Here is a 12,189-nt window from a genome sequence, read left to right as displayed (position 1 = left end):
AGCTCCGCTAGCCCGGGCTTTGGAGCTCTGGTACCCCGGAGTGTGGAGCTCCGCTAGCCCGGGCTTTGGAGCTCTGGTACCCCGGAGTGTGGAGCATCACCGGGCACACAGAGCTCTGGTATCCCCGTGCACAGAGCCCCAGATTCCCAGAGGTTTGATACTCCAGACATGGAGGTATCCCAGAGCCCCAGTGCAGGAAGGTCTGCTACCCCAGGACATGAGGCATCCATACCCCCGGTGTGTGGAGCTCTGACACTTCATGCACAGAGCCCAAATTCCCTGTGTGTGGAGCTCTGATAACCCTGGCACATGGAGCTGCAATCCCCAGGTGCATGGAGCTGCAATCCCCAGGTGCATGGAGCTGCAATCCCCAGGTGCATGGAGCTGCAATCCCCAGGTGCATGGAGCTCTGGCACGGCCATGGATGGAGCCCCAGGCTCCTCTGAAGAGTTCCCAGGTACCTGCTCCGTGTGGAGCTGGATTTCCCTGCCTGGCCCCAGTTTCAGAGAGGAGATCCCTGCCTGGGGGTTCCATTTCCACACCCTCACCCTGCCCAGCCTTCCAAGCTCCTCAGGACTTCACTATTTCCTGCTTTTCCATCCCTCATCACCTCGTGTGAACTCCTGGAGTCGCTCTGTGTTTGTTAAATCCGTTGGTTGGGATGAGACCCACGAGGGATGATAACACAGCCCTGGCTCCTGGTGTCACTGAGTCCTTGGCAGGTCAGGGAGCTCCCATCTCCTGATGTTGTTTGGCCTTGCAAAATCCACCAAATTCAGTTCAGATCTCTTCCATTAGCAAATACACCTTGGATCTGCTCCAAACCCATCCGGGCACGGCTCGCTGAGGAAAGCAGAAGCAGTTTGAGCCTGTAACAGCCCTGGCTGAGCTCAGTTGTGACCAGGAAAACTTCACCCACACCCTCTGCAGAGCCCTGCCATGGGCAGGGACACCTTCCATTGTCCCAGGCTGCTCCAAGCTCCATCCAGCCTGGCCTTGGACACTTCCAGGGATCCAGGGGCAGCCACAGCTTCTCTGGGCACCTCTGCCAGGGCCTGCCCACCCTCACAGGCAGGAATTTCTCCCTGATATCCCATCTAACCCTGCCCTCTGGGGAAGCCATTCCTCCTTATCTTGGCCCTTGTCTAAAGTCCCTCTCCAGCTCTCTCAGAACCCCTTCAGGCACTGGAAAGAGCCCTAAGGTCCCCCTGGAGCCTCCTCTTCCCCAAGCTGAACAATCCCAACTCCTGCTAAGGTTAATTCCCTCTACTGCCAGAGACAGCCCGTGCTCCCTTCACAACCATTCCCTCACAAACTCAGATTTTCCCTGAACTCAGATTATCTCTTTGGCAGCAGAAGAATCTTCTTGGGCAGCTGTTCCAGGGAAGCAAACACGGAGGAAGGACCTGGCCTTGCAGTGGAACCCAGACTCTCGCTCCCTGGGATGAGCTGGAAGGGTTTTTCTTGTGACCTTACAAGCACAGCACTGGACAATGAGCTATTCCAGCAACTCCTCTTCTTCCTGGCAGATGGAATTGCTGATGGAATTTATCTGCCTACTCGTGGAAATAAATAAGCAGGAGCTTATTTCCTGGGAAAAAGGATCTTTGCAGCCTGCCAAGCAGCTCAGCTTCTGCTTCTCACTAATGGAGGGGCTGGAACGGGGGGTCTGTGTCACCCCTGTCCTGTCTGTGACCCCCCACAATCCCACCCTCACTGCAGGAGACTCCACCACGTGTTCCTGGAGGCTGAGTGAGGTTCCCAGGCCCCTCATCCCAGCCAAGCCCTGGCAAACCTTCACCAGGATGAGCTGCTGAGTGCCCCCACTGCTCCACCCCACAGCCAGGGATCTCCTCCTCGGATGTGGGATCGGTCCGTCTCCATCGCTTCTGCTGGGAAGGGCACAAAGGTTACACCAAATTGGACTTGCACTGACCCAGAAATCATGGTTAAACATTCCTAAGATTCCTGTCAGAACTCCTGATTTATCCCCCTTCTCCAAGGATTCCAACTGCACCTACAGGCACAGACCAGACTGGAACACCCCAAGGAAATCAATTTTCCCTGTGATTGTTCCACCTTTCAAACAACACTGCTGACTCCTACTGCAATTTCCATCTGCAAAGAACTTTCCTAGGACCCCTTTCCAAATGTGATGTCAAAGGGCTCTGGAATATCACTCGGGAGGTGACTCCACATCCGCTCGTGGCTCGGAGAGGTTCAGTGATCCGTGCCTGGCAAAGGAATCACCACCTGGAATCTGGATTCCCCCAGCAGACTCTGGATTTGCCCCTTTTCTGGACACCGAGGCCATCAGTGATTTAAAAGCGCTCTGAGATCTTGATAGGAGGGGTGTTATTAGCCAGGGAGCAGAGAAACTGGGAATATAAAAGTTTGGGAACTAACTTTAATCAGCTTAACCAGACAATTAAAGAGCTGTGCTGAGCCTGGAAGTTTGTGTTCCGTTCAGGATTTTAACACTTCAGTGTGAAGTGGAACAAAATGCCCTGAATTTCAACATCTCCCTTCCACGAGGGAAAATGAGCACAAAAATTTCCCTGCAAATCCACTGGAATGCTTCGTTTCAATCTCAGCTGAGGAAACTCATGCACTTTAAACCCTTTAAAAAAAAAAAAAAACCACAACCAAAAACACACACAAAAAAAAATCCAATTTGAAACATCTTATTTCAACACCAGAAGAATGCAGCTCCCCAGCCAGATCCCTGGGCTCGGGATAGAAACCTTGGAGCTGGTTTTGTCCACCTAAAAGAGGGAGAAATGTCGTGATCCAGCTGTGCCTCCCTCGGAGCCCAAGGCAGCACGTCCTGCCTGCTGCAGCAGGTTGGATCAGGCCCTTGGAGAAGACACAAAACTCCTCTCTCTCCCCTGGCCAGCCTGGATTTTGTGTCTGATCCAGAACTAATGGATTTGGCTCGCATTCCTCGCTGCTGGCTTTTATCTGCTCTCCCTTTCAGCTGGGAATTGTGCTACCAACCTCCTGTCACCCAGAGGGTGTTAAGTGACTCCAAGAGGGACAAAGGCCCCGAGAGCTGCCAGATTGCCTCTCTCCAGAAGCTGGAAGGCAGAGGCTTTTCCTGCCTCCTAAAAGACCACAAGCTTCTGGCTACGGATCCACCTTTATTTAGGATTTATATAATCCCAACTAGACTTCAAGCAACAACAAAACTTTAAACGGTGGAAGGGGATATAAAGAAATCAGGCAAATGGAGCCTTGGTGTTTAAAATAGCCATTTTCCAAAGGAAAAAAGAACTCAAATGGGATTTCAGTTCTTCCCTTGCAGCTGTTCTTAAAACCTGACAGTTTAATTCAAGGGGCACCACAGTGTCGCCTCCTGATAACATAGAAAAACATCCAATGCCACCAGAAAACAAAAGGAAAAGTCGATTTCCAAGTATTCTAACTGTTAGGAGAGATGAAAAACAGGCCATTCTAACTGCAGAACAGTTATCTGGAAGCTGAACAAGCAAAGGAACTCTTATGAGAATAAAAGTGTGTTTAGTTTGTAAAGTTTCCCAGTGCTGAGGACAAGGGCAGGATCTCTGGGGAGGGATTTCTCTGGACTTTGCTCCAGAGGCTACTGGGGACTCTGCAGCCAAAAATCACCTCCCAGCACCCCAAACCTTCCTCCCCCACAAACTCTGTTCAGTTCTCACCTTCCACAGGTCCTTCTTCAGCTGCTGGAGTTCTTCAGGGGGTTACCTCAAAGCTGTTGTCACTGGGGAAAATAAGAGTGTCCAGCCTTGAGGAGATCCCTTATGTGAAAGCAGGAATTTTGGGATGCTGTCCATGAGGTTTGGGAAGGGCTGGAGGTGACAGATATGGGAACTGCCACTACTGTCCCAAGTCCCACAGCCTCCTTCTTGGAGATGTCAGTTCCACTTCTTTTAGTCAAATCCCACTGTCACTGCCCCAACACAGCCCCCAGGTTTTACCAGCAAATCCATGGGATTCTCTCGCTTCCCTTGCTCCAAACTTCCCCGTTTTCCCTTTGACACCACATTCCTGAGGCTCCCCTCGGGCAGGCAGAGCCGTGTTCTCCTTCTCTGCTGCACTCCAGGCAGTTTGCAGGGCATTAACCTTGGCTCCAAGTGTTGGGAATTGATCTGCTGCTTCCCAGTTCCAGCCTTCAGCTCCCCAAATTGTTGGTCCCCAGGGACCAATTTGCCACAGAAATAATCCATTTGTCGCTGCAGGATTTGAAATCAAGGCTCCACTTTTGCAGCCAGAGTTTTTCCATGATTATTAGTTCCATCCATTTCGGAAGCTTCTCTGCACGGAGGGTGGGATGATAACAGAGCCTCAGGGGCAGAGCTGGGAGGCTTGAGAGGCTCAGCTAATTGGAAATTAAAGGCAAGAAAGAAATTCTTTGGACTCTTAGGCCAGGAAGATATTAAGCTTTTAGCATTCAGCATAATAAACATAAAGAAAGGAACATCACAGCCCTAAACTCCAGCATTCCTTTGGCATTTCTGTCTCGTAGCTTGAGAACAGAAGCCACCACCACCAGAGCAGTTTGGCTGCTGCAGATCCCTGAGTGGGCAGGAAATCCCTCCAGCCCCACTCCTGCCCCAGTTCCCAAACTGGGAAGCTTCAGGCCAGCAGCTCAGGATGGTTTTTAAGGGTAGATGTGGCCACTTTGTGCCCTGAGGCTGCAGGCACCATCCCCACCCCTGTGCTGTTCCTCCCCAGCCTCTGAACTGCACCTTGAGGACTGGGAGATTGATCCATGGTAAACATAATTCCAGGAAAACAAACTAAATTATTTTTAACCCCAGTCAGTCCCGTGATCCTGGAGGTGAATCTGTGAGAGTGCCCCAAAGCAAGGTGTTACCCCCTTGGCTTACAGGTGAAATCACAGACTGCATTGCTGATAAATTAGTTTATTTTTCCTCAATAGTTCTTCACCTCACAGCTTTTAAATCTGTACATTTTTAGGAAAGGCATTCATTTAAAATTCCTCCTATTACCCAGCTGTAAAACAACTATTCCTATTTAAATTTAACGCAGAAGCTTTGTCACATTATAAACCCTGGTTATTTATTATCTGCTTCGTGTCCTTTTATTCTAAACAGACACTCCATGCTTTCAAGAAACTAACTTGCTTTCAAGTGCAAAATTTCCCTCCAGGATCCGTGTCCTGAGGTTATTCCAGGGAGGAATGAGGGTTTCCTGTGCTGGGATGGGGGGACAAACCCTGTAGCTGCTCAGAGCAAGTTCCAGGGGCAAAGCAAGATCTTCCAAAGTGCAGCTGGGAAAGAGAAAAGGAGGAAGCAGCAGGCAGGGGGCAGGGAGGAGGTGTCCAGAGCAAATTCTGGGGACTGAGGAGTGTGGCCAGGCCAGGCCCCAGCTCTGATCCTGGGGGAACTCTTCCTAAGCAGCACAAAACCCCACAAAGTAGTGTTACCCCAGCAGGATTTGAGGGCTGACACGACTGCCAGGGAGCTGCAGCCATGGACTCCCTCCTCTGGTGGGAGTTTTATAGTGAATGCAGGGCTCTGACATTCCCAGAATCGAAGTCACTGAGGTTGGAAAAGACCTTGGAGATCATCGAGTCCAACCCTCAGCCCAGCACCATCACCACGGTCACCTCAATGCCACATCCACATGGCTTTCAACACTTCCAGGGATGGGGATGTCACCACTGCCCTGTGCCAATGCTTTTCACCTTTTCCATGAATAAAATTCCCTGATATTCAACCTGGCACAACTCTCCTCCTGTCCCTGTTCCTGGGAGCAGAGCCCTCCCCTGGCTGTCCCCTCCTGGCAGGGAGTTGTTCAGAGCCACGAGGTCCCTCCTGATCCTCCTTTTCTCCAGGCTGAGCCCCTTCCCAGCTCCCTCAGCCCCTCCTGGTGCTGCAGCCCCTTCCCAGCTCCATTCCCTTCTCTGGACAAGCAGAAGCACTAAAGCAGAGGTGGAACAGCCCCAGAAAATGGGGAGCTCCTGGTTTTATCTGTGCTGACAGACCCACAACTGCTCCCAGGCCTCACCTCACCTCTGAGGGAGCTGCTGGCCGGATCTCCCAGGCCTTGAGCTGTGTCTAAACAAGGAGGAACGTTATGGATGAGCTGGAAATGCCATGATACACTTGAAGGACAATTAGGAACATCCTAAGAAATGTGGGCTATAAACAAATGTCACTTGCAGACATGCAGGGATCCCTGAAATACTGGCTGGGATTTGTGAGAGGTGGAACAGCAAGAGCTGACTCGAGTGCTGTTCTTATCCCAGTTCTATGGGATTATCCAGCTCCATGAGACACACACCAGGAATTACTGTGGAGGGGATTCCAGGTACATAAACCATGGGGATGGGGAGAATGGCAGTGCTGGGGATTACAGGAGGGTAGGAACAAGCAGCTGAGAGCCTGGAGCTGGTGGGAGCACAGCACTTGGCACAGAAGCAGAGCTCTCAAGCAGCTCCAGGCTTAGCTTGGGAAGGAATTGGAGCTGTTTCCAGGTACAGAACACCTGGATTTTCCCAAGGCAGCACAAGATCACACGGAGAGGGCACATGTACTGTGGAAAACACTGGAGGGTGGAAGTAGAGCTGTTGGTGGGACAAATGGAGAATCATGGAATGGTTTGGGTGGGAAGGGATCTAAAAGCTCATCCTGTTCTACCCCCTGCCATGGGCAGGAACACCTTCCACTGTCCCAGGCTGCTCCAAGCTTCTCTGGGCCAGGGCCTCCCCACCCTCACAGGGAACAATTCCCTCCTTATATCCAACCTAATTTCCCCTCTTTCAGTCTGAACCCGAACAAGCCCAGGGCTCCCTCCTGCCCTGAAGGCCCAGAGGAGCCTGTTTTTGCTGCAGACAGGTTTCCTGGAGACAGGGAAGGGTGTGGAACACGCTCCAAGGCAGAGCAGGGATCTGCCCTGCGGAGTTGAGCGAAGGCTCCCCAGGAATTCTGGCTAAAGGAGAGCTACAGCCAGGCTGGGGAAGGTTTGCACAAGGAGAATTCCTTGGAGAGCTTGTGCTGGAAACAGGGTCAAGAGTTAAGGGCTGATGCAAAGAGGCATTTCTGAGCCTGCACTTGGCTGGGCCCAGAGCACAAGATGGGAAGTGAACTTGGACCAGCTTTAGATCCAGATTTTTGGAAATCAAGGAAAGCCCCAAAATGAACACCTGACTCCCAGCTCCCCACAAATGTCCTGCACCAACGATCAGGCAACAGAAACCTGGAATGGTTTAGGTTGGAAAAGACCTGAAAGCTCATCCAGGGCAACCCCACTTCCACCACCCCAGGCAGCTCCAAGTCCATTCCAGCCTGGCCTTGGGTACTTCCAGGGATCCAGGGGCAGCCACAGCTGCTCTGGGCACCTGTGCCAGGGCCTCACCTCTCCTACAAGGAAGAATTCCTTCCCAATATCCCATCCAAGCCTGCCCTCTGGCAGTGGAAGGCATTCCCTGTGTCCTGGCACTCCAGATCCTTTTCCACAGTCCCTCCCCAGCTCTCTTGGAGCCCCTTCAGGCCCTGGCAGGGGCTGTAACCCCAATTAAACACTTGAACACAATCCTCACCTTTCCTTAAACCATGACCTAGGGAACGTTTGCACATGGAAGGAATTCAGTGTGTTCTCCCTGGATCCAAACCCCTCAGCTGTGAACAGGGGGGATTCCCTTGTTTGCACCCAGAACTCACAAATTTCGGGTGAAAGGAAAAACAAGTTGATGTCCAGAGTTCACAATGGAAATCAAATGTTAAAACAACAAGTTACAGGCAAACAAAACATGGGCAGTTTGGGCAGGGCTGTCTGGCAGCTCCGAGTTTCCTGACCTGTCCCATGGCTCCTGCTGCAGCGAGCAAGGTTGGGTGGAAGGAGCAGGAGTGATCCATTTTGGATCTGATGGCATTTTAGAGCTGATGGCAGAGTCGTGGCTGTCCAGAGAACTTTTACAGCTGAACCCATCCTCACTGGAGTTACCATTTAGGGAAAGAACTGGGAGAAGAGAGGAGTAGAGGCTAAACCCTGAGCATGAGGAATATAAACACTGGCCCTTTTGGAAGAGCAAGTGATGATATCATGCACACATCACACCCTTCCTGTGTAAACAGGAGTGCCAACAGGAGCAGGCACTGGAAACTCGATGTCCAGCTGCCTCTGGGTAGCTCTGGAGGGCTGCAGCCATCAGTGAGGCCAAGAGCATTTCTTAGGATCAGACTCTGGCGCTTTCAGGCACTTCCCAAGCTTCTCACAGCCTGGAGGGGACCAATTCTGTTAAAAACAAACAGAAATAGACAGAAAGATGATTCACACCAAGTATCTGCTAAACTCTCACCCCAACCAGCTCTTAATGATGCTCACAAAGACACTTTTATGTGCTGCTTGAAAAATGAAACTCCTCTTGCAGCCGAAGCCTCTGGGCTCATAAACTTCCCCACTCCAAACACTGCTCAAATAAAAGCTGGGAAAGGCTACAAATCCTGTGCAGCAGATGATTCCCTCTCCTGGGATATGCCAGTCCTTCCTGGCCTCTCCCAGTCCAGCTTGCTGGGATGCTGGTGACCCTCCTCTCTCTCCTGTAGCAGCACCAGGAGGTTTTGGTGACACCCCCAGTTTTCCTGGGATTCCTGGGGAGTTCCCAATCTCAGCACTGCAATATCCAGGCACTTTCCTGAGGAAGCAAAAGGCAGCAGAAGGGTGTGAGCGAGATAAGAATGCTGGTATTTTAATGAGTGTTTTGATGGATGAACCCATGGGCAGATGGAGCAGGAAGCTTTCCTGAGACACCTCTTCCAGTGCCTGCACACCAGAACAGAAATAGACAGAAAGTTTTCCACGTTTTTTGAGCTACCTGAAGTGTAGAACAGAAAAAGGACACCAGCAAGGAGATCCACTGCCAGCTTCAGCTTCCAGAGGGATTAATGGAGGAAGGAATTTGGATAAGTGAGTATTTTTAATTTCATTGAGGTTCTGCCATTTAAAATTTGAGACTGTGGTCATGGGAAGGGCAAATCACAATTCCCATTCTGCCTTCAGGGATCTTTTGTGCTCATTGTCTGTCCCTCCCTCTCTCAGGTCTGTCCATCCATGGGATATTCCTGCTGTCCCCTACTGAAGGCCAGTTCAACACTGACCTCCTGCTGATTTCGTTTTGCTGATTTTCACCCTGCAAGTATTTATGTTTTCTTGGGATTAAATTCCTACGGAAAAGAAACGCTGAACCCCAGGAAAAGGAACCGCTGGAGCAGGTTTTTGTTCCATGGAGCTGACAACAGATGGCAGTGAGACACCAGCTATTCGTGCAGAGGAGCAGCCACAGAGGGAGCTGTGCTGGAGACACCTCTGCACCGAGGGCTTTCAGAACAATTAATGCCGTTTTCTAAATCTGTTCCTCTGGTTTAAAATGTGCAGCCACGGCTGGAAAATTCAGAGCAGTCTGCAGAAGGAATTGAGAGCCAAAGGAACAGATGAAATGAAATGTTTGTTCTTTTGAAAAAGCAGAACAATAAATGGTCTGTGCTGCAGTCCCGGTCCCGTTGCTGGTCTGTGCTGGGAGCCCTGGGGACACCACGTGTGCTGTGAGCCAGGCCAGCCCTGAGCTGCATGGAACAGCTTCTCCCACACTTCCACAGCAGGAAAACCCAGCAGAGCTGGCTCTGGGGGAGCTCCCTGGACGCTGCTGCTGGGATCCAGCACAGATGGGCTGCAAACACCTCCCCTGCTCCGGTGCTTCCATCAATCCTCGGCTGCAGGAGGTGCAGAATGATCCATCTGCTCTCCTGGAATCCTGCAATGCTTGGGTGGGAAGGGACCTTAAACCTCATCCAGTCCCACCCCTGCCATGGGCAGGGACTCCTTCCACTGGCCCAGGGGGCTCCAAGCCCCATCCAACCTTGCCTTGGACATTTCCAGGGATGGCACAGCCAGAGCTGCTCTGGGCACCTGTGCCAGAGTCTCCTCACCCTCCCAGGGAGGAATTCCTTCCCAGTATCCCATCCATCCCTGCCCTCTGGCACTGGGAGCCATTCCCTGTGTCCTGTCCCTCCGTGGCATTGAACACTTGCACACACTTTGTGTAAGTGAACACAATTCTTCTCCTCTCTCCCAAATACATCAAATACCCTTATCACATAAACAGGTGATAGGAGATAGTGTCAGTGTCTCTATCTCCCAGCATGCCCCAAAAACAGATTTAGGCCCCAATCCACCCCACCAATATAATCTCTCCCTAAAGATTTGTTTATCTTCATTTCTGGTCTCCAAAGGCAGCAGCAATCTGGTGCCTGATATTTTGGTGTAGCGACCATGGAGTTATCTTGTGAGGAGAGTACCCAGACTGGAAAACTCACCATGTTTCCTGCTGGGATTGAAACATTTCTCCTGGGATTAGGATCCCCCCAGCCCATTTTCTGCCTCTGATGGCCTTCAATTTGTGAAGCAGTTTTGGAAGAAATGCCTTTGCAGTGCAGTGCTCTGGCAGCAGCCAGGCCCTGGGGACAGTGCCTGAATCCAAAAGGTCCCAGAGGAGCAGAGAACAGTTTTTATTAAGGGAAAAGTTGAATAAGGAAAGAAAACAACACAGAAACAATGGGCCCTCAAATCTTTTTCCTATTTAACATCCAAAAATAAAGAGATGGGACAAAGCTAAGGGACATCTTTGCCTTGTTTCTGAGAGGAACTGCTCCACATTTTGTTCTTTGCTGGTGACAGACCAGAGGCAGCGGGTTCTGACTGATTCAGAAGATTATTTCTGCATCAGGAAGATTTTGCCTGTTACTATTTTGTAACAGCCTGTTACAAGATTTTGTCCGTAAAAAGCTTTTGCCTGTTACTATTTTGTCTGTCAGCCCCCAGACACATTCCCTCAGACTACACAGCCTCCTGTCAAGTGACGACCTCCCCCAGATTATCCAGTTTCTTTCCCAGGTTCTCAATAAACCAAGCAGTGTTTGACAGGGAAGCCAAACTGTAACTTTCCAACAGGAGACTTGAAAGAGAAAACAGCACTGGAAATGTTCAGTTTTAATAAAGACTTTGGAAATTTCAGGCATGGGGGGAATTGGAGGAAACAGAGCAAGATGGATCACTGAAAATGAGGCACTGTCCCATAGAAGACTCAAAACAAAGAGGGCAGGGATGGATGGGATATTGGGAAGGAATTCCTGGCTGTGAGGGTGGGCAGGCCCTGGCACAGGTGCCCAGAGCAGCTGTGGCTGCCCCTGGATCCCTGGCAGTGCCCAAGGCCAGGCTGGACAGGGCTTGGAGCCCCCTGGGACAGTGGGAGGTGTCCCTGATCATGGCAGGGGTGGGACTGGGTGAGCTCTAAGATCCCTTCCCACCCAAACCATTGCAGGATTCATTATGTGATTCCAGGATTTTGAGAAAGGGATTAGAAAGGAGAAGAAGGAACTGCTCTGTCTCTAAGCAAGGAAGCCACCAACAGGTGACCGTGATCTCTTCTCCATCCCTTCCCAACACTGACGTTGTATGAAACATTTACAAAATGTATTTTAGTCCAAGGATTCCCCAGTGCATTTAGGCACTCACCATGACAGCCTGGTCACACACATTCAGCTGGGGCTGGCCTGGCACCAGGGCAGCCTTGTGCTGCTGGACCAGCCCCGAGATGTGCTCCATGGCCCGCTGGTATTCCTCACTGGCAAAACTGCAAAGGGAAAAGCACAGGGGTTACTGCTGGGCTTCACTGTGCTGTCCATCACCAGGCTGGGCCACAAGGAAGAGATGTGGAAACATCCTGCCAGCTGCCCGTGGGTCTGTAGGGAATGAAGTGCAGGCTGGCAGGGTGGGGCTGTGCTGCTCAGGGCACTGAGGATGGCAGTGGCTTGTCCTCCCCAGGAATCACCTGCCTCCAGACCAGCTCAGCTTTCCAAACTGCTGCTCCAGGGCCCCAGATGTTTCCTCCTAGCTCAGATCTGCTAGGAGCTCATGTGGATTCCCAAGGGAATTGTCTTAGCAAATAAAAAGGCATTTCTGGGTTGTCCTCCAGCTATCCCTTAAATGATTATCAGGGGAGGCTTCCCAGACACAGGACAAACGTTTTCCCAGACAGCTTAGGACAGAAATTTCCCAAGGCAACTCTTCCAGTGTGTCCCACCTGAGGTCAGCAGCTCTCCACATCTTCCAAGAGCTCTCCTGGAACACCTGCCCCGGGTGGAGGTGTTTGTTGTAGGGAAGTGAAGGGAATGTCAATATTTTGTT

General features: G+C 51.1%; 1 protein-coding gene across 17 annotated transcripts in view; it reads right to left on the bottom strand.

The window, feature by feature from the left end:
* Positions 1-616: 616 nt before the first annotated feature.
* Positions 617-12,189, bottom strand: part of GALNS (galactosamine (N-acetyl)-6-sulfatase) — a 46,685-nt gene continuing 35,112 nt past the window's right edge. For 4 of the 17 annotated variants that reach the window (XR_002002187.2, XR_004499141.1, XR_004499145.1 and 1 more), the window contains 3 exons: positions 11,518-11,635; positions 3,678-4,357; positions 1,063-1,892 (listed from right to left, as the gene is read on the bottom strand). Coding sequence is in view for 4 of the 17 variants with exons in the window: in XM_015639920.2 (XP_015495406.2) it covers positions 8,155-8,241; positions 11,518-11,635 (205 nt within the window). In the remaining 13 variants the exon portion in view is untranslated. The other 13 variants (XR_004499139.1, XR_002002189.2, XR_004499144.1 and 10 more) reach the window with 13 other exon arrangements.

The sequence above is a fragment of the Parus major genome, chromosome 11 (genome assembly GCF_001522545.3).
Source record: "Parus major isolate Abel chromosome 11, Parus_major1.1, whole genome shotgun sequence".
NCBI classification, from domain to species: Eukaryota; Metazoa; Chordata; class Aves; order Passeriformes; family Paridae; genus Parus; species Parus major.
The sequence above is the reverse complement of the archived record's forward strand: the minus strand, read 5'-3'. Positions and strand labels throughout refer to the sequence as shown.